At 43.0% G+C, this 23,524-nt stretch overlaps 1 protein-coding gene across 1 annotated transcript in view; it reads right to left on the reverse strand.

Moving 5' to 3' along the window:
• Window positions 1–889: 889 nt before the first annotated feature.
• The window catches only part of TSHR (thyroid stimulating hormone receptor), a 72,024-nt gene continuing 49,389 nt past the window's right edge, over window positions 890–23,524 (reverse strand). The window contains exons 8-10 of the mRNA XM_004584355.4: window positions 19,372–19,449; window positions 4,137–4,325; window positions 890–2,326 (exon numbers count right to left, since the gene is read on the reverse strand). Of these exons, the coding sequence (XP_004584412.2) occupies window positions 913–2,326; window positions 4,137–4,325; window positions 19,372–19,449 (1,681 nt within the window). The 3' untranslated portion in view covers window positions 890–912. The remainder of the gene's footprint in view (window positions 2,327–4,136; window positions 4,326–19,371; window positions 19,450–23,524) is intronic.

The following is a 23,524-nucleotide window of genomic DNA, read 5'->3' on the forward strand; positions in this document are numbered from 1 at the left end:
ATATTTTGAGGGAAAATAATATAATCTTTTTGAACTGGAAGAGGCTATTGAGGCCGTTCACATCAACAAATTTTGAGTGACCCGATGACTTCTTCAAAGTCTCCCTGGCAACTGGTCTCCAGCTTGCTTTATTAATCAACAGGTGATTGAGCATGCACTGTCCATGGTTCCACTTGTTGCTACTTAGAAATCCATTCTAGAGTTCACACCTTTTATCCTGCAAGGTTAGCCAAGAATAATAATTATTATTCTCAATCATGTAAGTTGAAAATTTCCCAGTTTTCCCAGGCAACACATAAAGCTAGGTAACATCAGGTAGATCTTTGTGAAGAGATGAATAACAGTTTCAAAGTAAAAAAAAAAAATCACAACTCAAAGTTAGCTGTTTCTTTTCCTTCAGATTTCATAAAAACTGTCCCATACTTGACACGTGCTTGTGTTTGATTTTTAAGTTTTAAGCACCTCAGACACTCAGACTTTCTTGAGTTACATTAGGATACATGAAATTGAGCTAACACGAGGCTGATTTTAGTTGTGGTAGCATTTGTCATTTGCCACCTCTTTAGAATAAATGCTATATAAAGTAGTAAAGTAGTAAAGTCCACATCATTCAGTTGAGACTCATTGAACTCTTACAGAGTGTCATTTCTGAAGGGAGTTAGCATCAACAGAAGTCTTACAGAGAGTACAGACCACTTTTCATGTGACCTGGAATTCAGGTGTACCTCTGATTGCCTCTCTTCCTTCTTGGAGACAACGGTGAGTGTGTGCAAGGCAGTCTCCAGAGATGAGTTTTTATCCCATGAAAAATTACCTGGGAATGGTTGGGCCAGTGATGTGTTGGCTCTGTTGAGGAATTGGAATGCACCTTTTGTAAATCTCCCAACCATTGTGAGTGCTATAGAATCAATCCTACAAAACAGTTTGCTTATACTCTTCTGAGACTTGGCATTGTTTATTGGGAGTAAGGTGGGAGTTTTCAAGTAGTTCATAGACGTCCTGCTGATGGGGAAGACCTTGCCTCGTGTCCTGGGTGGCCTTGTGAATCTGGACCCCAGCGCTGTTCTTTGGAGAAGCTCTCTGGCCCTGGTGTGCTTGAGCCTGACGCTTGCAGATGCCAAACTTGCTGAGCAAGATGAACACGTCCCTCTGGAATGCCTTGGTGAAAATAGCATAGAGAAACGGATTGGCACAGGAGTTCAGGGGGTAGAAGAGAACCAGCAAGATTTTGGAGTTGGTGACAGTGATGAGAGGTTTGTTCATAAGTGCCGACAGTGCATAGAATGAGATTGGGGCCATGCACATGAAGTCAGTGAAGATCAACACAGCCATCCTCTTTGCAATTTTGGTATCTTTGTCCCCAGGGTTGTAGTGTGGGTTTCTCACTGTAATGTAGATCTTCACGTAGCAGGAGCACACAATGACAAAGGCGATGATGTTGAGCAACAGAACGAGGACAATGTATGCCAGAGCAAGAGGGGTCTCGGTGTCCATGGGAAGGCAGATGCTGACCTTGGCATAGCTGCTTATTCCCACCAAAGGCAGGAGGGCGAGAAGGAAGCAAGAGATCCAGCCCCCAATCATGATGGCATATGCATGCCTGAGGCGTATCTTCCGGTCCAGGCGCATAGCAAAGGTGATGGCGTGCCAGCGCTCCAGGGTAATGACCGTCAGTGTGTACACTGACAGCTCACTGGCAAAGACGGTAAAGAAACCAGCTGTGTTGCACCCAGGGCCTGTCTGCCAGTCAATAGCGTGGTTGTAGTACTCAGAGTGGGTGTAGAGGTCTACAGAGGCAATGAGCAGCAAATAGATCCCCATGCAGAAATCAGCGAAGGCCAAGTTGCACATGAGAAAACGTGGCACGGTCAGTTTGTAGTGGCTAGTTAGGAGGATGAACAGGACAAAGACATTGCCCAGGAGAGCCAGGAGACTGACAAACCAAACCACAATTCTCAGGAATTTGTAGCCCATGATGTCTTCACAGGGGTTGAACTCGTCCGATTTAGGGGTACACACCATGTCTTCATTGTCCCCACAGACAGTGTAGTCATAATGGCTGTCAAAGGCCAGGAGAGTCTCCTCTTGGGGATTTTTGAGCTCCTGGCCAAAACCAATGTTTTCATCCTCTTGCTCTTCAAAAAAGACGTAGTAGTGTGAGTTGCTGCGGATATCCTGGAAATTGGGGTTTTCTTTGTACCCAACATTGTTGTGCCGGGAATCCTCTTCATAATCTTGGTAGGCTGGACCATTCAAGGTATTCACAGATTTTCTCTGACGCAGGCTCCGGATGCTGCTCTCATTACACATCAAGGACTCAAGGATTCTGCACGACAACAGAAATCAAACACTGCTTAAAGAGAAAGAATGGTCCTTGCAACACTTGGGAAAATATCAAAACTACTTAACGATAGTATACAAGATTCTGTAAGATTCCCTGTGATCTGGTGGAAGTTTTCTCTCCTACATAATTTTCTATCACCTCCCCCTCCTACTGCCATCTAGTGACACTGCTGTGGGTCTTAGCTACAACCAAACCGCATTAAGAGCGGCAGTGCCAAAGCGGGCTGCTGGAGCCTGGCTCGACCATTCGCTATTTCATCTTGAGCAGATCTGTGAATCTTGCTTCATTAATTTCCAGGATGGGGTGAGATGGTTATTCTGAATACAGTTTAGATTTAGATACGTACTTTTTCAAAAGCTGTTGCGGTGGTACCCGTAGCATTGTGGGTGCCATAAATGTGTGGCTAAAGTCACTGTTGTTATGATTCCTTTTCAGAGCTACACATCTGTGTTTCCTTTGCCTGGAGAACTTCAGACTACCTCTGCTCATTATGGAAAAGGAAATGTTACTGTTCCTTTTTACTATGTTGTCCTGCCCCTCCTCTGTGTATTTCTTTCAGAGCACTGCTTTTCCTTATCTGCCTGTTTATTTTCTGATTTCCTCGATTAGACTTTAGACAAAATGCAAGAGAAGTTGTCTTGTGCATCGTTGTGGTTGGGGCAGTGCCAGGCACTTAAGCAGGTGCTCAAGATAGATTTGTTGAATCAATGGATAAGCCCATTGTGCAGGCTATGGAAATTTTGTCCTCTTTCCTGGCCTACCGTATTTGCCACCAAAGAACAATTTTCAACTTGGTTTAACTGCTAGGCAGATGTTGGCTCATCTGTTGGGATCTGGTTAAAATCTACAGCAGACTGGCTGATGCGAACCTGTGTGGGAGTTAACGAGAAGCTGCCCTGCCTGTACCTGGCCTTTGCCAGTGTAGGATCTCTCACCACTCCCTCAAGCGTATTCCTTGTTTTCTGCAGGAGGGTGTCTGCACCTCTTTGCTTCTGCCCCTACAGGTAGATCCTGATTTTTCCCAACTGCAAATATGAGTGTCAAAGTCAACCAGTAGATACATTCATATATGTCAAAATGAAGGTGGGAGTTAGGAGGTCAGGGGACTTTACAGGAGGTGAAGGGTGGGAACATGTGGAACAAATGGAGGAAAAGCAACATGCTGAGGAAGCATGGAGGAAGAGAAGGCCTCCCTTACATTGAAGCCTCCTTAGCAGCCTGATATCACCCCACTGCAAGTGTTTCCTTTTTGGTTCGCATTTAGTCTCTGAAGATCCCTGTGACTAGTAATATTATGATCTCCATTTTCAGAGTTCAGAGCTGTTAAGTACTAGGGTGGGATTACACAGCTAGCAACCAGAAGAACTGGAGCACAAATCCACCTGACTCAAAAGGTCAAATGCAGGTAGCCACCCAGCTATGAGATTCCCAAGGCCCAAAGCAATGAGGTAATCCAAGCATTTACATTGTTTCTCAGTTTGCCCTCTTGGTTGGGACATCAGATATATATTGCATCGGGAGGCCAGACTATTACATCAAGCTTCTACAAAATTGGGTCACAACCGACTCTTACATCATCTCTGTTCCCTCCTTCTCCTATGGCAATCTACCAACATTGTCCTTAAGTCTCTTCTTCAGCCACTGTGAGCACACGGCATCACTGTGCCCCATGCATTTCCTGAACCCACAGATGTTCCTTATTCTTCTCCACTTGACATTCAAACCACAGAGATGTTTCCTCAATTTAGAAATTGATTCTATGATGGCCTTGTTCTGGGCCTGGGCCACTTACCCTCTGATTTTCTTCTGATTCTTAAAAGCACAGCAGTGGCTCGGGTAAGAAAGGTCGGCCCGGGTGAGGTGTAGGAAACTCAGGGAGAGTGGGAGCTTCTTCAGAGTCCACGTGTTCCTCGCTATCAGTTCCTTCAGGTGCTGCAGACCTTTGGAGGGCAGCGCAGTAACACTGGTGTGAGACACATCCCTGCGGAGTGGAGAATGGAACAGCACAGAAACGGGGTGAGCAGCCAAAGCCTGCAGGTGCCTGGCCAGAAAGTCAGACAGGCCAAAGGCAATCTGTGAGACATTCTGCTCAGATCTACAACCGATGATCTTGTCTGAGTTCTTTATACACAGCCCCCGGTCTAAGGGACAATATGAAGCGATGTCACCCGGAATCCCTATTTTTATGTATTCATTCCTTTGAGAACAAGAGAAGTGCAGGGTAGCACCGCCACCGCTCTGGTTTACTTTCCAGATATCTGCGAGGTCTGAAATTGAGCTACGTCAAAGCCACGAGCTGGGAATTCAATCCAGGTCTCCCGTATCATGGCAGAAACTGAATTACTAATCCATGCTCTGTGCCTTCTGAAGTGTATTGACAGGAAGCTGCAGTCAGGAGCCTAAGGCAGGTAACAAACTCAGGCACTTTTTTCTCTTTACTTATTCGAAAGTCTGAGAGACAGAGCGAGTTCTCCAACCCACTGGTTTGCTTTTCGAATACCTGCAACAGTTGGGACTGGACTAGGCTGAAAGCAGAAGTCAGAAACTCAGTCCAGGTCTCCCCATGTGGCAGGCATGTAACTACTTCAGCCATTGCCCGCTGTTTCTCAGGGCACGTTAGCAGGAGCCTGGGCTGAGGCGCAGAGTCGAGACTAGAACTCAGGAACTCTTTTCTAAGTGATGGAGGCGTCTCAGTGGCTAAGCTGCACTATTGTCCCGGAACTCTGCTAGAAATTCCCGTTTCCATCAGCACAAACACCATTTCTGCAGGCACTTTGTTCATCACAATACACGCCGAAACAGATGTCAGTTCTACTCTGGAAAATAGCACCATTTAACATTCAAGGATCTCTAGAGGTGAGAGAAATAGAATCGAACAGGCTCCAAGGGAACAACTATGTTGCTAACAGTCTCTCTAGGGGTTAGGGTTTGGGGACTCATAAACTACTCACTGATACAACTCAACATGGCATTATTAAAATCCAGAACCGGGAGGCATAACCACTTGCACTGTGAATTCATAACAATCATTACCTCTTCCAATTTCCTAAGAAGACATGTGTGCATGTATTGCTGAATAGAAAAGTCAGCAGTCTGACATGAGACTCAAATCACTAGTGCAAACAGTGGGGTCAGGTGTGGTGTTGAGGCTGGGGATTATGTAGACATCAGGGTTGGTCATTAGAAAGAGTTCATACATTTAAGCCTAACACTTTTGTTCTCTCTCTCTACTTTATCATTTTACTTAAACAACAGCTTGAAGACTACTAAGAATATGAATATTTAGCTTAACTTGTTTATATATTTTATCAGTTAAAATGTTGACTATTCTTTATCAAACACATTTATACTTTATGTAATTTAATTAGTAGTGTCTGGTTATCAAAGAAATTTCAGTATATTCAAGTTCTTTATTCACATCTTTGTAGTTGGACTTGACTGGGATTTACCCGTAGATTCTAAAGGTCTAATGCTGATGCAATGTGCTATTGGCCTTTGACAAACACAAAATGTGTGTGTTAAGCTCATACTGCAGAATTATGGTTCTTGTGGGGGAAGATAAATGTGAGGGTCATTATTTGCTATGTTTTTGCATTTAATTTAAAACTACTGCAATTTAGTATTTCCCATTCCTACCCAGGAACAAAAGTTACTGCTGGTGTCTAATGCCATATGATCGTCAGACAAGTTTTTGGAATTATTTGGGAAAACTAGTGCAAATGAGCAACTTTTCAGGTATTCAAAGAGTTGAGCAATTTTGAAGCCAGCCTTAATGTAAGCATAATATAGAAAAGCTAGAGTTTGCTCTCCTGCCTCAGTTACCCTTTAGTGGCATCTTGTTTTCTGTTACCCATACTATCTTCATGGTATGCTAATGTCCTGTCTCCAGGTTTCCAGAAGCAACTTACATGTATCTCTCTCTCTCTTTTAAATGTTTATTTTCATTTCATTTTAAAGGCAAATAGAGATAGGCAGAGAAAGAGATCATCTGTCCATTGGATGGTTTCCTGTTCCCAAGTGACTGCAACCGTCAGCCCTGGGCCAGATGGAAGTCAGGAACCCAGAACCCAGTCTGGATCTCCAATATGGTGGCAGGGACTCGGGTACCTAATGCGTCACATGCTGCCTCCCAGCGTTTGTGTTCACAGGAGGCTGGATTCGAAGTGGAATAGCTGGCACTCGAGCCAAGACACTCCAATACAGGACATGGGCATCCCAATAGCATCTTAACTGCTATACCAAATATCCACCCCGGTGTCTCTACCAAGGATGTTTTCATGTCAGTGAGATCAGAGGGCAACTACTGGCTCACTCCCCCTGCTTTTCTGTCTTCTGGATACACTGCATATTCTCCTGAAAAAAATTAAGGCTCTGCCTGTGATGTCAGCATCCCATATGGGTGTCAATACGAATCTCGTCTGCTTCACCTGCTAATGTTCCTGGGAAAACCAACAGAAGACTGCCCAAGTGCTTATGCCTTTCCATGCATGTGGGAGACCTGGAAGAGGCTCCTAGCTCGTGGCTTTGGCCTGGTTTAGTGCCGCTCATTGCAGCTAGCTGGGATGGGAACCAGCAAATGGAAGGTTCCCCATCTTTCTTTCTCTCTGTGTAACCCTGCCTTTCAAATACATTAAAAAAATCTTTACAAAGCTTTTTTTTTTTCTCCCAAGTAATAGGTTTGCATTGAAACAGGTATTTCTTGACTAGAAACTTGTGAGAATGATTCTATTTACTATATGGCAAAATATTACAAAATTAAGTGGGATAAACCAATAATCCATTCATTGTGAATTTAGCTTTTGTTTTTAAAGTTATTTATTTTTATTGGAAAGGCAGATGTTCAGAGAGGATAGACAGAAAAAAACTTCTGCCTGCTGATTTACTCCCTAAGAGGCTGCAAGGGCAGGAGCTGAGCTGATCTGAAGCCAAGAGCCAGGAGCTTCCTCCAGGTCTCCCACGTGGGTGCAGGGTCCCAAGGCTTTGGTCCATCCTCGACTACTTTCCCAGGCCTCAGGCAGAGAGCTGGATGAGAAGTGAAGCAGCCAGGACACGAACTGGCACCCATACGGGTTCCCAGCGTGGGCAAGGTGAGGATTTTAGCCACTGAGCCATCGAGCTGGGCCTATGAGTTTAGCTTTTGTGAATGAGGAATATGGATAGGGCACGTCACTGCGCTGTGATGTGTGAGACTCTGCTGGAAACCCACAGACGGGCAATTCGATGGCAAGCTGCTGGGCCAGCTGCAGGCTGCTTCCTGGGCATGGTGGGGCAAGGTCAGAAGATTCTAAAGCTGCCCACAGTTGGCACTGTCGATGTGGCCTTGGTATGTGGCTTGAGCTTCTCACATTGGGCTGTGTAGATCTTGAGGGAACTAATGAATTCAAGGGCAAGGAATAGATCCCACCTCTCTACGGGAGGAGAATCAGAGAGCTCAGTGCTTATTTTAAAACCTCCACAGGACCTGAGGGATGGAGATACAACAGACACAGCTGTCTGAGGACAACTGGACTACCACCAGAAGCATGCGCAGTGCAGACCAAGCCCCACTCAGACTAAGTGAAGAGTCTTTATTGGTGAGGGCTGGGAGTATGCATTCTTGAAGATGCTGTCAGGTGACATAGCAATGCAGCTCAGTTCCTCAGGCATTTTTTATGAAGCGGGCAGGTACTGAAATGTTGTATCCAGAGAGACATGGCAAGGCAAGGGTGGAGGCACAACTGTAATTTGTGTTGAGTTCTTGAAGCTTCCATGTCCTAGGAGCTTTTCTGTACATAGACACAGGTGTAGTTACCTTCCAGGGACTCATTAGGGATCCAGGAGGGAGGAACGGATGCTGTGTTTGTCCATGTGTCTGTAAGGAACACATCCCAGGGCGTCCCTAGTTGGTCCAAGTCAGGTGGAATGAGGAGGACTTTGGCAGACATGGAGAGAACAGGTGTTAGAAAATGTCTGGAAAGATTATGTTTGTGACATAATGAGTTATGACATTTTGGAAGAACTCTATATATTTGAGAGGCAGAGAGAGTGAGAACCTTCCATCTACTGGTTTATTCCTCAAACGGACTGAATGGCTAGAACTGGGCTTGACACACAGCCAGGAGCCAGAAGCTTCTTGCAGGTGTCCTACTTGGATGCAATAATCCAAGTCCTTGGGTGATGTTTCACTGCTTTCCCAGGTATATTAGCAGGGAGCTGGAGCCAAAGTGGAGTAGCTGGGATTCAAACTGGTTGCCCATATGGATTGCTGATGGGTTTACCCACTATAGTTTCTGCCATACCTTTCTCATCCAGTCTCTCATAATCTTCCAAATCTGTTCTCTATTAACTAGCCAGAAAAGTTCCACAAATGCTATGAGAAGTGCCACTTTTTGCCACTTAAAACCTTGCACTGGCTTCCTGATGTGCCATGCATATTATGCCCTGTTTATGCCATGCCCATCCTGAATCTACAACTCTGATTCTTGATGACTTCTCCAGCATCTTAGCTTGTGTCTCCACGGAGCAGGTCACAGGAAATGGCCACTACGCCTGTCCTCCCAAAGCGCTCCTGCTGTGTGCTCAGCTCATGCTACTTTTGTATAGACAAGATTAAGCAGGTGGGACCACTGCTCTTAGTTTAGATTTCACTTTTCTTCCAAAGTTCTGCACTTTTAATAAGATAACCTGGGTGTAAGCAAAAAAGATGGCAGAAATTGCTTCTCAAATCCCCCAGTGGAAGTGTGCCTGTCCATTCAAAATATCCCAGGGTAGTATCATCCTTGTGGCCATTTGCAGAGAGGTTCTCTTTTCTCTCTTTGTTCCTCTGCTGTGCCACTATTCCTTTCAAACAGATATTTAAACATCCAACTTTAAAAGAAACCTGAATTACATCTTTAAAATGTGTGTTCCCTGCAGTGTCTACAGAATGAAGTCTTAGAAGTCAAGTTCCACCCTTTACCCAGTGGGAGTTTCTTGCTGAATCTCATATAGCCTCTTCATTGATTTTTTTTTCTCCTTTATTTCACAGGAGCTTATCTTCTCGTAACTGCTTAGGCTGTGTAGGAAGTTATTTTCCAAGTCCTTGAATATCTGAAAGTCACCTTTTTTTCCTGTCTTTTCAACTAATCCATATTTTACCTTGCTTTATAATTTGGGGTTGTGTATTCCTTTATTTTTTTTTTTTTCAGAATTTTCAAATCTTGACCCTACTGGATTCTGGCCTCCAGCAATTCAGTGGCAAGTTGTTCTCTGGTGATGGATTTGCTAGCACTCATCTCCCTGTCGCCTCTCCCTGATGGAAGGTGAAGACACCCTGATGCTCATCTTCACATCTCCTTCCATTTGCCGAGCTACTTACTGAGGATGCAGAGTTCTTTCCATCCGGCCCGGTACTCAAGGTCATGTTCTTGAATTCTTCCTGAGATAATGCCCCCTCCTACTTTCTGGTTTTTTTTCCTCTGGAATTTCCAGGAAGTGGAAAAGGCTGTTCTTGGGTCCCTGAACACGTCTCTGTCTTTTCTTGTAACTTTCTTCCAATGTTTTCATTAAGTCTCTGGTAAAATTCTTCTGTTTGACTCTTCATTTCAACGTAGCAGAAGTTGGACCCTGCAGATTCTAGTCATTGCAGGTTGTGGTGGGGGGCTTTGGACTGCTTCTTAGCTGACAGGAGGCTCTGATTATATATTTTTTAAATGTATGGCTAACTTTTAATTTTATTATTACTGTTTAAAAACAGCATACTTGAGAAAGCACCCCATGGCATTTGGGGGCAGGAGTGATGCATTGTCAATGTCCTGATTGGTATCCCAGCTCTGCGTCGTGGGCTGACTGTCCCCTCAGCTGGCATTTGCTGAACAGTAGCTGATAGCGCTCTCAACAGATGCTGGCTTGTATTATCAGTATCATTATGTGGTTCAGACAAGCAGATTTTTCCCAGGTCACAAGTTATGTGTACTGCTTTGTTAAAAAATTCTTTTCTATTCTTTGCAATGTCTTTGATTTTCCCAGGACTATCTCTTCCTACTAGTTTACCTTGACTTTTGTCGCTCACGTTAGAAGCACCTTGGGTGGGGGGTCTGGTGCTTCATGATTATACGTTCACACAGGAGGACAAGCAAACCATTATTTTGTTGGACTTGAAATTTTTGGGTTGCGGATGTCTTTTTTCTATGTTAGGGCTTTTTAAGCTTCTTTTCCAAAAACAAAAACAAACAAACAAAAACCTTTCTAAATCTGCAGCTTGGGAAGGCTTGGCTGACGACATCTTGCAGAAACGCGGTAAACGTTAATATTTCCAGGTTTAGATCTCCAGTTAGTCCTTCTGTTTTTAGTACTGTGATCTCATTCTCGCCCTATGCCACTCCTCTCAACACTGAAGCCCAGGGTTCTGCAGGACAAGCCAGCTCCCTCTGCCTGGGTTCACTGGGAGCACTTCGTGTCCCACCGTCCTCCTCTGCCTGCCCATGGATCTCAGAATTCTGCAGCTTTACAGACCTTGGATGCGCCCCCAAACATCTTCCTTGTCTTAGAGATTTCTGCATATTAAAACATCCCTTTGTTATCTTTTCATGAGGATCTGAGGAGGGACAGGATTAACTTGGTGAACTGATTTGTAAACTAACATAAATCACTACCTTGTTTACTGAGGTTTCAACAGCAGCTGTCGGTCAACTTAGAAATGCTTGTCTAAAGAGTCAAATGATCTTATGGGACTAATCTGAAAGTCTGTTATGTGCAAGCAAAAATAGCTTTGTCAGGCCTATGTCACTACAACCCTTATTTTCTCCCATTTGAGTTTGTGTAATTACATTTCTTTTCACTTACTGCTTCCATGACCTGTGAAATTCCATGGAGTTTACAATTACATAGCATAATGGGGCCTGCCAGGGAGCGCTGGCCTCAGGCTGTAACTCGGTAAGGTCGATGTTCTACAACCCAGTTACAGGATGGAGCGAAGCTGAAACACAGGCATGACCTTCTCAGTGCTGAATCCCTCCTTTGTTGACGCCTACACATATCAGCATGACCACGACGACGACAAAAACATCAGGCTAATGCCATTGTAACAAATGAAGAGTCCATGGTCTTGACGACTGTTTATTTTTTTGAGACTAAGAGGGCAAACATAATTACCAAGGTGGATTTTGTGACTTGTCAGATGCAGTGTGTCGGTGTGGGAACATAGCACTTTCTCTTCTATCACAGGAGTCGGACTGCCTGGAGAATCGAAGCGTCTGGTGCCCATCGGGGATGGGAAGGATTTATAACTGATTGTACACATAAAAACTACTTCCTGTGTTTCTGGCTTAGTTTTTGAAAAATTAAATGACAAGTTGACTTACCGATCGTATTAGTTAACCTGCTGCTGGAATTGTCTAGTCAAATTTTTTTTTAAATAAAAATTTGTTTATTTGACTTGAAAGAGTTAGAGAGAGGGACAGAGAGAGATTTTCATCTGTTGTTTTACTCCCTAGATGGTTTCACTCTCCCAGGTTTGTCTTTGGCCTTGCATAGATAGGGAAACATTTAAATACAATCAGTCCCTGGGTGCAGAATGCATCATCGTTTGAAGCTACCGATTTAGGACAGTGGGTCCCAGTGTTTTGGAGAATGTTACAATTACTTAAAATAGAAGTTTGCAAATAGCGATAGTTGCACTTTTAGTTGATTAAAGAAATACAGATGTTTGCATGATTTGAGTATATCACAATTATACCCCCTCTCTCCTACCAGGAAACAGAATGCTATTTGGGGACCATTCTGCAAATGGTTTCTTCACGAATACCTAACCTTAGGATAAGCATTTGGCTTGGCAGTTGAGTTACTGTTACTCACATCAGAGCTTCTGATCTGAGTCCTGGTTACTCTATTTCCAATCTAGCTTCCTGCTAGAACGTTCCATGGGTGGCAACATTTGATGGCTGAAGTACCCGATTCCCTGCTACCCACCTATGGGAGATCTGCATAGAGTCCTGGGTCCCTGGCCTCAGCCTTTCTAGCTTGGCTGTTATTACAGATGGACATAATTTGAAGTATTTTTTATTTTTATGTTCACATCAATGACTACAGTAGTAAGATATGCTATTGACCAATCAATTAGATTTTGGGGAGTTGAGTACTCCAAATCCTCACAACTTCTCTGTTCTGCAGATTGACAGGGCTGCAGGAGACCACACCGGCTCTTGTCCGGTAGCCACCATGCATGCACTTCTCAGAGAATAATGGCCTGTGTCTCTCTTCTCAGAGCTCCTTTGCTGTGGCTCTGGAGGGATGATTCACTCCAGTTGCTTCCCCACATCTCTGTTTCCTGGCGTAGGCATGGCGGGGTGTCCAAGTCAGGCACCACAGAAGGTCTCTGTGTGTACAGCTCACTTCACAGTCAATAAGCAGAACAGCTTTAGCAGAAAATACCATTTCAGTTTTGCATCCCCAGGAGTTCCCTTCTGCAAGAAAGCTGCTTCAAGGTCTCCTCCCAACCAACGCAAAAAGGAAGACAAGTTGCTGCAGGCTGATTTTGAGTTAGGGTTTTGGTGTTATTCCCCTTGAAGGGAGAGTTGGTAGCTGTCTAAAAGCAAGGGGGTGCAGATGAGCAGGTCTGACCTAGTGGCTGGAACTGAGGTATTCAGAACTGATTTAATCAGGGCTGAGTATGGGCAGAAGCAAAGGAAAGAAGGCAGGAGATTGAAGAGGACTACAAATTGCAGCGGGTTGGAACCAGCATCGTGGCATATTTGCGTTAACCTGCCACTTGTGATACTGGCATGGTTGCTGGTTTGAAGACCACTCCTGATCCAGTTTCCTACTAATGTGCCTGAAAAAGCACTGATGAATGGCCCATGTGATTGGATCTTGTTTCCATGCGGGATACATGGAAAAAGTTCCTGGTTCCTGGTTTTGGCCTGGCCCAGGCCCTACTGTTGTAGCCATTTGGGGTATGAACCAACAGATGGAAAATAATCTCTCTTTCTGTGTGTTTTTATGTGAGTGTGTGTCTGTTTTCCTGCTTCACTGTAATTGACTTTTAAATAAATAGATCTTTTTTTAAAAAATAAAAAATTGCAATTTAAAAAAATTCACTGTCAGTACTATTTCCATGGCAACCTTCCATTACCTGCTGGGTCAGATCAAGTTCTTCCCAGTTTGACTTCAACGTAACATCCAAACCAAACACTGTCATTGGCCTAAATTATGTCCTCCCCACTCCCCCAAATGAAATCTGTGTTTTCCCATGACTTTCATCAATTCTTCTTTGTTAAAAAATATTGTTTGAAAGTGAGAGAGAGAGAGAGAGAGCGAGCGCCCATCTGCTGGTTCATTCTCCAAATTAGGTACTCTGTAAAATTCTTGTGAAATAACTGAATAAATAATACTGTAATTCCACACTAGTTTGTCTCAGATTAGCCAATTTTCCTGAGGAAGGGAAGAGAAAAGGAGAAGGAAATAAGCTTGAAACAGTGGACAGCTGATGATTATGGTGCAAACTGATTTCATCTAGGTGCCAACTTTGACCTGGGATTACATTTCAGTCAGAGACAAAGCAATCAAAAGAAAGTCTAGAGTTCTGAAGAGACACCTGACCAAAAACAAGCAACCCCCCCAAAAAAAACAACCAAAACAAAAAACCACAAATGGTTACTAAGTACATGGAAAGATGTTTCTTTTCTTTTCTTTTCTTTTCTTTTTTAAAGATTTATTATTATTGGAAAGCCGGATATACAGAGAGGAGGAGAGACAGAGAGGAAGATCTTCCATCCGATGATTCACTCCCCAAGTGAGCCGCAACGGGCCGGTGCGCGCCAATCCGATGCCTGAAACCAGGAACCTCTTCTGGGTCTCCCACGCGGGTGCAGGGACCCAAAGCTTTGGGCCGTCCTTGACTGCTTTCCCAGGCCACAAGCAGGGAGCCGGATGGGAAGTGGAGCTGCCAGGATTAGAACTGGCGCCCATATGGGATCCCGGGGCTTTCAAGGCGAGGACTTCAGCTGCTAGGCCATGCCGCCAGGCCCAGATGTTTATTTTCAATAATTAGAGAACCGTATGTCAAAACCACTATAGGAGACCACTGAACACTCACTAGAATGCCTAAAACCAAACATGTTGACAGAGGCACGGGTTGCATGAAAATCTCACCCTTTGCCGGTAGCAAAAAAATTAGACAACCATCTGGGGAAAGAATTTGGCAGTAATTTGTATGAAATTAAGACATATTTCTATGGCCTGGCAATTTTAGAATTTTAGAATTTCTTAGAATTCTCCACTAGAACACTAAGAAGATATGGATTTCTGTAGCAAGGTGTGAAATGAGGAAATGTTTTGGCTTGATAAAAACTTAGTGTGTGTTGACCAAGGTAGCATAGAACAGTTGTGTCAGACCTCATCAAACTGTACACTTAAAAGCAGCGTGCTGTTGTATGTAAATGACATCTCAATGAAAAATAATCTTGTCCAGGACCAACATAAAAGATGATGGATTCAGCACCGCTGTGGACTTAGATGTGCTGGACAGAGCCCCTTACAAGTCTCAGCCAGCTAGTAGTAGGATTCTGTAAAGGATAAAAAAAATCATGAAAAAACGTGTTTTCTCTAAATAAACATGATTGTGCTGTGATTTTTTTTTTTTGGATTTTCATGTGATTAAGCTGATCAACTAAGATTATTAAAAGTTTATTCCTGACTTTTCTTTTTGTTAACATATGTGAAAAAACTCCATCCTGTCTCCTTAGGAGGCACTTAAGTGGGTCGATCACGATACAGCAGGTCGCAATGGTGGTCGGTTGCTGCGGTGGTTTATGTAATTTGACTTTAGAGAACATTGGTTATCATGGAAAGCATTGTATTTCAGTGTGTTCTTTCCTTTGGGATTATAAACACCTAAAGCTTCTCTTTCAAAATAAGGTAAAAGGAAACAATGCAATCAAAAATAGAAAGCATAAAAATGGAAAATGAGATTGTGTTGATTAAAAATCAATAAGTCAAATGTCATCAAAGTTTCAAACTTAAGCAGAAAAGATTTTCATCTTTTCAATAGCAGATTGGAACACAGATTGCTACATACGTTTCTCTAATTGTTGAAAATAAGCATCTTTCCAGGTACTTAGTAACCATTTGTGGTTTTTTGTTTTTGAGGTTTGAGGGTTTTTTGCTTGTTTTTGGTCAGGTGTCTCTTCAGATTTCTAGACTTTCTTTTTTAATTTGTCTCCAAATGAAATATAATAGATATGAACACAGATTGCCTGGTTTAGATTCTTTTTTTGACAAATGACCATGAAAAAAGATAGTGCACAAAGCTGGATACTTTGTTGACCATAAAAGATGGAGAGAAATACTCAGAAATAAGATCACTTATATATAGTAAACATTCAAAATAAACCTCTTGGTAGATGGTCGTTGGTAGGTAATGCCTCCACTTTCCCTCCCCAAATAGAAATCCACGTGAGAGAAAGAAAAAAGACAGACATGCTGGAGTGGGTGTTTACCTTGTAGTGGATGCTCCACACCACAGACCCTGAGTTCTTTCAGTCTCAAATATTTATAAGTAAAGTATATTTGAATACTTGCCTCTGATATATGTCATTAACTCTTTGTACTACTTTGAACTGTATTAAGCACAGTATTAAAAAAAGATAATAAACATGCATTTAAATAGGATTTTTATGAGGATAAAATAGGTATCATTTTAAAAATTCACTAAGGCGAATATGGTGTGATGACATATGCTTAGTTTTGATGAACAATTTGGCTGTTTTCTTCATTGTTGAATGTTTCCTAACTGCCCATGTGGTAAAGATCTCTTCAGCAATATCCTTCCTTAATAGTGATGAAGGGTGGAAACTCCATGCTGCTGTGGTGTTGAGCCTTTGGGAAGGTGTCGGATTGGAGCAGGTTGTTAGATTGGAGTTCTCAGGACCAAATCATGGCAGCATTCTAAGAGGAGGCCTGGATACGTGTTCCCTTGTGCCAGGCAGTGTCTCGTGTCACCCCAGGGCTCTGCCAGCAAGAACACCGTCACCAGACACTGAACTGATGGGATCACCAACCCTGGACTGTGCGTGTCCAAAACTGGGTGGCAAAACCCTGCTTGCTTATAAGTAGGTTAGCTTGAGTATTTTGATGTGCAAACAGAACGCTAATACAATATACATTTCCACATGTAAGTGGGTGACCTTGGCTGTACTTGAGTTAATTAGTCTTGCATTCTAAATCCAAGTCAGTAATCAAATGCATGCTTTTAAAGGAAATACATATTCTCTGATGTCAATCAGTCTTTTTTTTTAAAGACTCTAAAGAAGTATCATTTTCATATTTTCTTTATATATGTGGGTTTGAAATTCTTTAGCTTTCCTAAGGTTACTATGACAGAGGGCCACAGGCAGGGAAGTTTGAACAACTCCAACATTTGTCACTGTTCTGGAGTGTGCGGCCCAAGCTGAGGACAGAGGGAGCTTTGCTTTGCTAAGAGGCTCTCTCCTTAGCTTGTTATTACAGATTAAAGTTTAGTTGTTTTACATTTAAATAAGAGTATAATAACCTGAATTTGGTATAATCTACTTACAGAGTTCCTTTTTTGTTGCCTGAATTTTGGGAGTCTTTGAAAAAGATGTTGCCTACTCCAATGACTTGAATGTCCCCCCATGTTTGCTCAGAGCAGTTTCTCAGTTTCAGTTTTTCTTTTAACATATATATTTGTTTATTTGAAAGACAGAGTATCGAGAGAAGGACACACACACACACACACACACACACACACACACAGGTTCCATGCCCTGCTTCACTCCCCAAATAGCCTTAATGTGGGGGTCTGGACCAGCAAAACCAAGAACCAGGAACTCCATGTGGGTCTCTTGTGGGTGGCAGGGGCCAAGTTCTGGAGCCAGCTCCTGTTGCCACCTAAGTGCATTAGCAGAAAGCCGAATTGAGAGCAGTCATAGAGCTCAAACTGGCGCTCTGACATGGGATGCCAGCTTCGCAGAGGGCAGCTTAACCTGCTGCATTCCAGCACAGGCCCCTCAGGTCTTAAATTTAGGTCTAAAAACTTTTTTAAAAGATTTATTAATTTGTATTGGAGACACAGATTTACAGAGAGAAGGAGAGATAGAGAGAAAGATGTTTTGTCCACTGGTTCACTCCCCAGGTGGCTGCAATGGTTGTAACAGAGCCAGTCTGAAGCCAGGAGCCTCTTCTGAGTCTCCCATGTTGGTACAGGGTCCCAAGGCTTTGGGCCGTCCTCGACTGCTTTCCCAGGCCACAAGCAGGGAGCTGGATGGGAAGTGGGGCTGCTAGGATTAGAAACAGCACCCATTTGGGATCCTGGTGCATGCAAGGTGAGGAATTTAGCCACTAGGCTACAGCGCCAGGCCCAAGATGTAGACTTTATTCCATCTTGAGTTGATTTCTGTGTTTAGAAGTGGGAATCTAATTTGCTTTCTGCATAAATGTGCCCAGGTTTTTCAGCACCATTTAATGAAAAGACTGTTTTTTTCCAGAATATAAGTTCTTGGCACCTTTGTCAAAATTCAGATTGCTATCTATAGCTGAATTTATGCCTACTCGTTAAAAAGGTTTATTTAATTCATTTAAAAGGCAAAGTTACAAAGAGATAAGAAGAGAGAGAGAAGGAGATAATTCTACCATCCCCTTGTTCATTTCCCAAATGGCACCACAAAGGGGAATGGATCAGGCTGAAATTGGGAGCCTGAAGTCCTTTTTCAGTCTCTCAGGTGGATGGCAGGCACCCAGGTACTTGGCCCATCTCCTGCTGCTTCCCCAGGTACATTATTGTTGAGTTGGAAGGGGAGCCACCAGGACTCCAACCAACTGGTGTTCAGACGGGATGCTGGCACTGAAGGCAGTAGCTTAACTTGCTGTGCCACAATGCCAGCCAGTTTCTGTATTTTTCATTCTGTTCCACTAATCCCTTCATCAATTTTTATGCCAGTACCAGGCTGTTTGGGCATTCACTATTTTCATCAGGAAAATCATACAATATGGGGCATTTCCAAATACCAATTTCTGAGGATTCCCCAGATAATAAATTACTTTAGAAAAACAATTCAGTTTTTCACTGAATCATCTTTATCCTAAAGAGACTGATTCCATGTTAAAAAAAGTATCAACAGAGATTTAATCATGAGAAATATTACCATTTTATTTGTATTTTTATAATAAAAACAATCAAAATACTTCTGAGTACTGTGAATATCTACACAGTACTATAATTTTCAAGAGAATTGTGACTTCTTATCTCTATATTAAGGGAATACAGTTATAAACCCACTTACTGGCTGCATTCAACCTAAAAGTAAAATGAAATCATTTAGGGCTGGGATGGGAAGCTGTCCATCTCAGGATGCATCATTTCCTGTCTGACTCCTGATGGCCAGCAGGCATCTGAACAACTCTTCATCAAGTTCAATTTGTTCAGATTTTTAAAAACATAAATACAAACAGAGCCCCTCCTACTCCTTCTTGTCCCTGTTGGGTTGTCTTGTGTATCTCTTGTGTGCTGTGTTCCACTTAGAGACTGTACATTCAAGAGCAAGATTTAAAGCAAGGCAGAACGAGAGTGAAGAAGATGGTGGTGATCACTCATAGCACGTGAGAATGTTAATCCAAAGCAAAGCATGACTATGTTGGGTTTTCACTCCGGTTTTTGAAAGCTTCTGCCCCATCCTCCCCAGTGATTGCATTTGTATTTTGCTCTTTTTGCCAGCCACTGGGAAATGCAGACTCACATACATTTTCACTGCAATGTCTAGATCACTGCCCACTTACATATGACAACTGCTCAGTGAGTATCCACACAAATGTGGCTGCTTCATTAGGCATTGGACGCCATGCTGGAGGTTGGGAGCTGCTGGGTGTGAAAGAATAGAGCTGTATGCCAGGCAACATCCTTCATAGCCAGGTGAGGGAAGACCGGTTAGAAAGCTTTACCTGAAGCAACAGCATTCTTCACCTTGAACATCAGTGTCAACTCCCAATGTCTCTGTCTATTAAAAAAAAACCAACAAAACAAAACACTAAAATGTCCTTTTTAAGGTATTACTCACAACAAGGTTGGTCCACTGTATACTCCTCCAAATGCATCTTTGTCAATAACTGCTAGATACTTATTCTTGTTTAGGTAACTAGAGAGAAAGAGATAACAGTATTACGTAAGTTTAGGCAATCACATCAAATTAGTATAAATACCAAAGTAAAATGGTATCTTTAGCTATTAGCTGTATTTTGAAGAATCTGGAAGACATTTTACCTTCTAAATATAAGCACTCAATACTTTTATATATTCCAATGGTGCAGAGTTTATACATATTAACTAAGGCAACATTCTTTCAAAAATGAACATATTTATGATCTAGTTTGTATATTTTAATTGCAAAGTTGCCTAAAGTTTCTTTTTTTCCTGGCAAATGACATTTGTGTTTTTCAAGCCATTTCAGTACTGACTGATTTAAATTCTGTTTCTAAATATTGATCAATATTTCCCTATACTTTGGAAGAGGAATCTTAAATGGGGGAGTGGAAACGGTGAAGGTGCTGAGAGGCAATGGAGAGTGCCAGAGATGATCTTTTCTTTGGGCAAGATCGATAAATTTAGCAAACAAAAATACAGGGTGTCAGTTAAATCTGAATTTCAGTAAGCAGGGAATTTTTTTTTAGTGTGTATGTTCTCCATTCAATTAAAGAAAAATCTTCCTTTATTAAACTGTTGCTTGGAAGTAGAGGTGTGGCCTAGTTTTAAGATTCTCATGTCCAGATGCCTGTGTCTGATTCGCGACTATGGCTTCTGACCTGAGTGGCTGCCATGGCAGGCACTGGAAAGCAGCAATGTTGGCTCAGCTCTTTAAGTTCCTGACACGCAGGTGGAAAACTTGAACTGAGTTGCTGGTTCCTGACCCATCATTGACTCAGTGCCAGACAATCGTGGCACCGTGTCTATGAAATAAATAAATAAATAAATTTTAAAAATTATTTATTTAGAAGGCATAGCTTCTAAAGAGACAGAGACAGAAAGATCCTCCATTCACTGACCCTCTCCCAGATTCCAGAGGCTTGCAGCTCATCTCTTTCCTCCAGCAGAGTGAGGCAGGTACAGTCAACCAACCACTGATGGCCACATAATGGAGAACAGAAGAAGAGAACATTTGCACTATGGTGGCATGGTGTTTAGGTTGTTTGATCTGGATGACCGTCATTGTTGACCTTGATAACCATCATTGCTGGTTTACAAATGCCCCAAAATGGCCTCCTCAGGTAGTGGGTGAGCACCTAAATCTGACATGAGTCAGTTAACCTCATTCATGTTCAAAGGAATGATGAGGCTGTGAAGGCAGCCAACAGGTACCCTCTTGGTTATTGCCATCTAAGGTTCCAATCTCAGTACCCACTTGATCACTGTCCTTCAAGTCACTCTGTCCGTGGAGATTGCTGGGTAGTGACAACGGAGGTGGGCAAGTTGCCTTGATGAAAACATCTGGAGAGAAGATCTTGAACAGCACTGTTTGTTTTAACTGAGCTCAGCCCAAGGGCTGCCCTGGCCTGACATGTTTTTTGTATTCTTTGGACTCTGCAGCTCACAGGTCACATTCTGTTCTCAGATCGTTGAAACTCAAAGAAGAGCTGGTGAGCTCATCTCAGTTTTTTCCTCTTCATCCCTGACTGCTGCAAGTGGAAATCGACTTGCTCTCATCATGAGAAATTATTGTAAAACTAAATTATTGCTTGTCCAATACTGTAGTGTTTTCAACTGATATTTAATACGCCCTTGAGGATAAGAAAGCTGGTTGATAAGCACTGCAGTTTACCAGAAACACTGCAGAAGATTTAAAACTGGGAAAGCCAGCCAGAGTCTAGGAGAGGAGGGGAAGAATGCAGAGGAGGTACAGCCAACTTGAGTGGAGATGGACTGACCTTGCAGGGGCTATGTTCCTTAAGATCCTCAGGTTGTCTGGGAGCTCAGTTTCTTGCAAAGTTAGGTGCTTGGAGCTGGAACCTGCATTCTGGCTACAGGCCGCCCCATTTACCTTTTAAATTTGGGTTCAGATTTCTGCCCCTCCCTTCCATCTTCAGCTAAGAGTGAGGCAGAGAAAAGATTCCCACAATCTTCAATATACAGGAAAAAGTGCTTTCATCAGTTCTATTTATTATATAATACATTCTAAGAATGTCAGTTTAAGTACATCTGACTCCTTCACCATGACCTGTCCTGATTCTTCTGGAATCCATTTAATACAAATCAGCTTGAAGAACTCGATCACCATCGGTTGGCTGTGTGGGTAATACTTTAGCCAATGATTGTTTGATAGGGAAAGGATCACTTAAGTCAGTCCTTAGAAGGTAGACATGATTGAACTTAAAGGAGAATATAAAGATTTGTAGTAAGAGATGTTGGTGGGAAAGAGGGTACCACATTTCTATATTTGAAGGAATTGTGTGAATTAAATGACTTGAGTAGATGTTTGAGTATGATGTATGAAAAAGGCAACCGCAATATGCATATAATTCTTTGGTGACCAGAGAAATCATCATGCTGGCTTGGGTTCATGAGCTGCAAGCTTAGTTCTCTTTATCATTATGTGAAAGAGATACTCCACCATGCCAGGTTTGGAGATCCCACTGTGTATTCGGGTTACATGGTCACCCCAAGTTGTTGATGAGTTTCATATACTCATTCAGGCAATCCATCTCGGTGCAGTCACACAGTGGAGGTTTTCTTGTCCATAACCAGTTTATGCAGTTCTAGTTGTGACTGATGCTTTTTCCTGAGTATCATAATACTTCACTTCATTGTGCCCATCTCCTAGCCTGTTTCCTTGATGTCTTGAAGGAAGATTCAGCCACCTGCTTGGTTCTGTAGCTTCTTCAGTTTTTCAGCATTTTTCTCACATCATGAGAATTTGGCAAAGCTCCTCAAAGCTGCATTATCGGGCCTGGCGGTGTGGCTTAGCAGCTAAAGTTCTCGCCTGAACGCGTCAGAATCCCATATGGGCGCTGGTTCTAATCCTGGCAGCTCCACTTCCCATCCAGCTCCCTGCTTGTGGCCTGGGAAAGCAGTCAAGGACGGCCCAAAGCTTTGGGACCCTGCACCTGTGTGGGAGACCTGGAAGAGGTTCCTGGTTCCCGGCATCAGATCGGCACGTGCCGGCCCGTTGCGGCTCACTTGGGGAGTGAGTCAGTGGATGGAAGATCTTCCTCTCTGTCTCTCCTCCTCTCTGTATATCCGGCTTTCCAATAATAATAAATTTTTTTTAAAAAAAGCTGCATTATCACAAAGGCAGGTGGCTGCAACAAGCATACAGCTCCAGGCACATATGGTGGTGGGGGGATGACTCTCAGTGGTGTTTGTGGCACCTGTGGCAGATTGGGAGGGGACCTGTGCCTGAGGCAGGCAGTATCTATGTGGGGAGATGGGCTTGAGGATCGTCCAAGGATGCTCCATGCAGGTGACTGTTGGTAGAGGCAGGGGTTCCTCCAAGCACTGTTGAAGCAGGAAACCAGGATAACTGGCATAGAACATCCCTGGATTTGAAAGTCAGGATTTCCAAATTTAAATACTGGGGTGGACTTGTAATTCCTTAAAAAGTAAGAACTGGTAATTCCTTAAAAAGTAAGACAGACATCACTGTGTGTGTGTGCGTGTGTGTATTGAGTCACTGATCATTGTTGAGGGGGTTATGACTCTTGAAGAAGCAATGGAAATTCTTTCTAGAAAAGAGAAATCAGAATTTCTATCCAGGGGATTGAGAAGTCCTGCCCTGATCAAAGTTCATGCATGTCATAATTAAGGAAGACAATATAGTTGAGGAAGAGATGGTCAGGAATGAGGTGGGGGGATTTCACAATTGATAAGCTCAGGAGATGGTGGTGGTGGTGGTGGTGGTGTGTGTGAGAGAGAGAGAACAGCCAGTTCTGTTGGTCTCAATCTCAGCACACAGCAGCTTTTCAACAAAGACTTTTCTGAAGAAATAAATGAAAGTCCCATGTTTAACTCACAGATAAGAGGCAACTTGGATGTCATGTTGAGCAGCAAGGGAGGGTGTCAGAGATGAAGTCTCATACTGTAGAGTGGAAATGTGCTGTTACTGCTAAGCGTTGTCCTCAGGAGTTTTAGGATCTGTTTCATGTCCAAAAAGGAATTTCAGCCTGTACATCCACAGTCCCTTTAGGGAAGACTTGGGCTGGAATATAATCTTGTTGTGAGAC

Source organism: Ochotona princeps, chromosome 26 (assembly GCF_030435755.1).
Source record: "Ochotona princeps isolate mOchPri1 chromosome 26, mOchPri1.hap1, whole genome shotgun sequence".
Lineage (NCBI taxonomy): Eukaryota > Metazoa > Chordata > Mammalia > Lagomorpha > Ochotonidae > Ochotona > Ochotona princeps.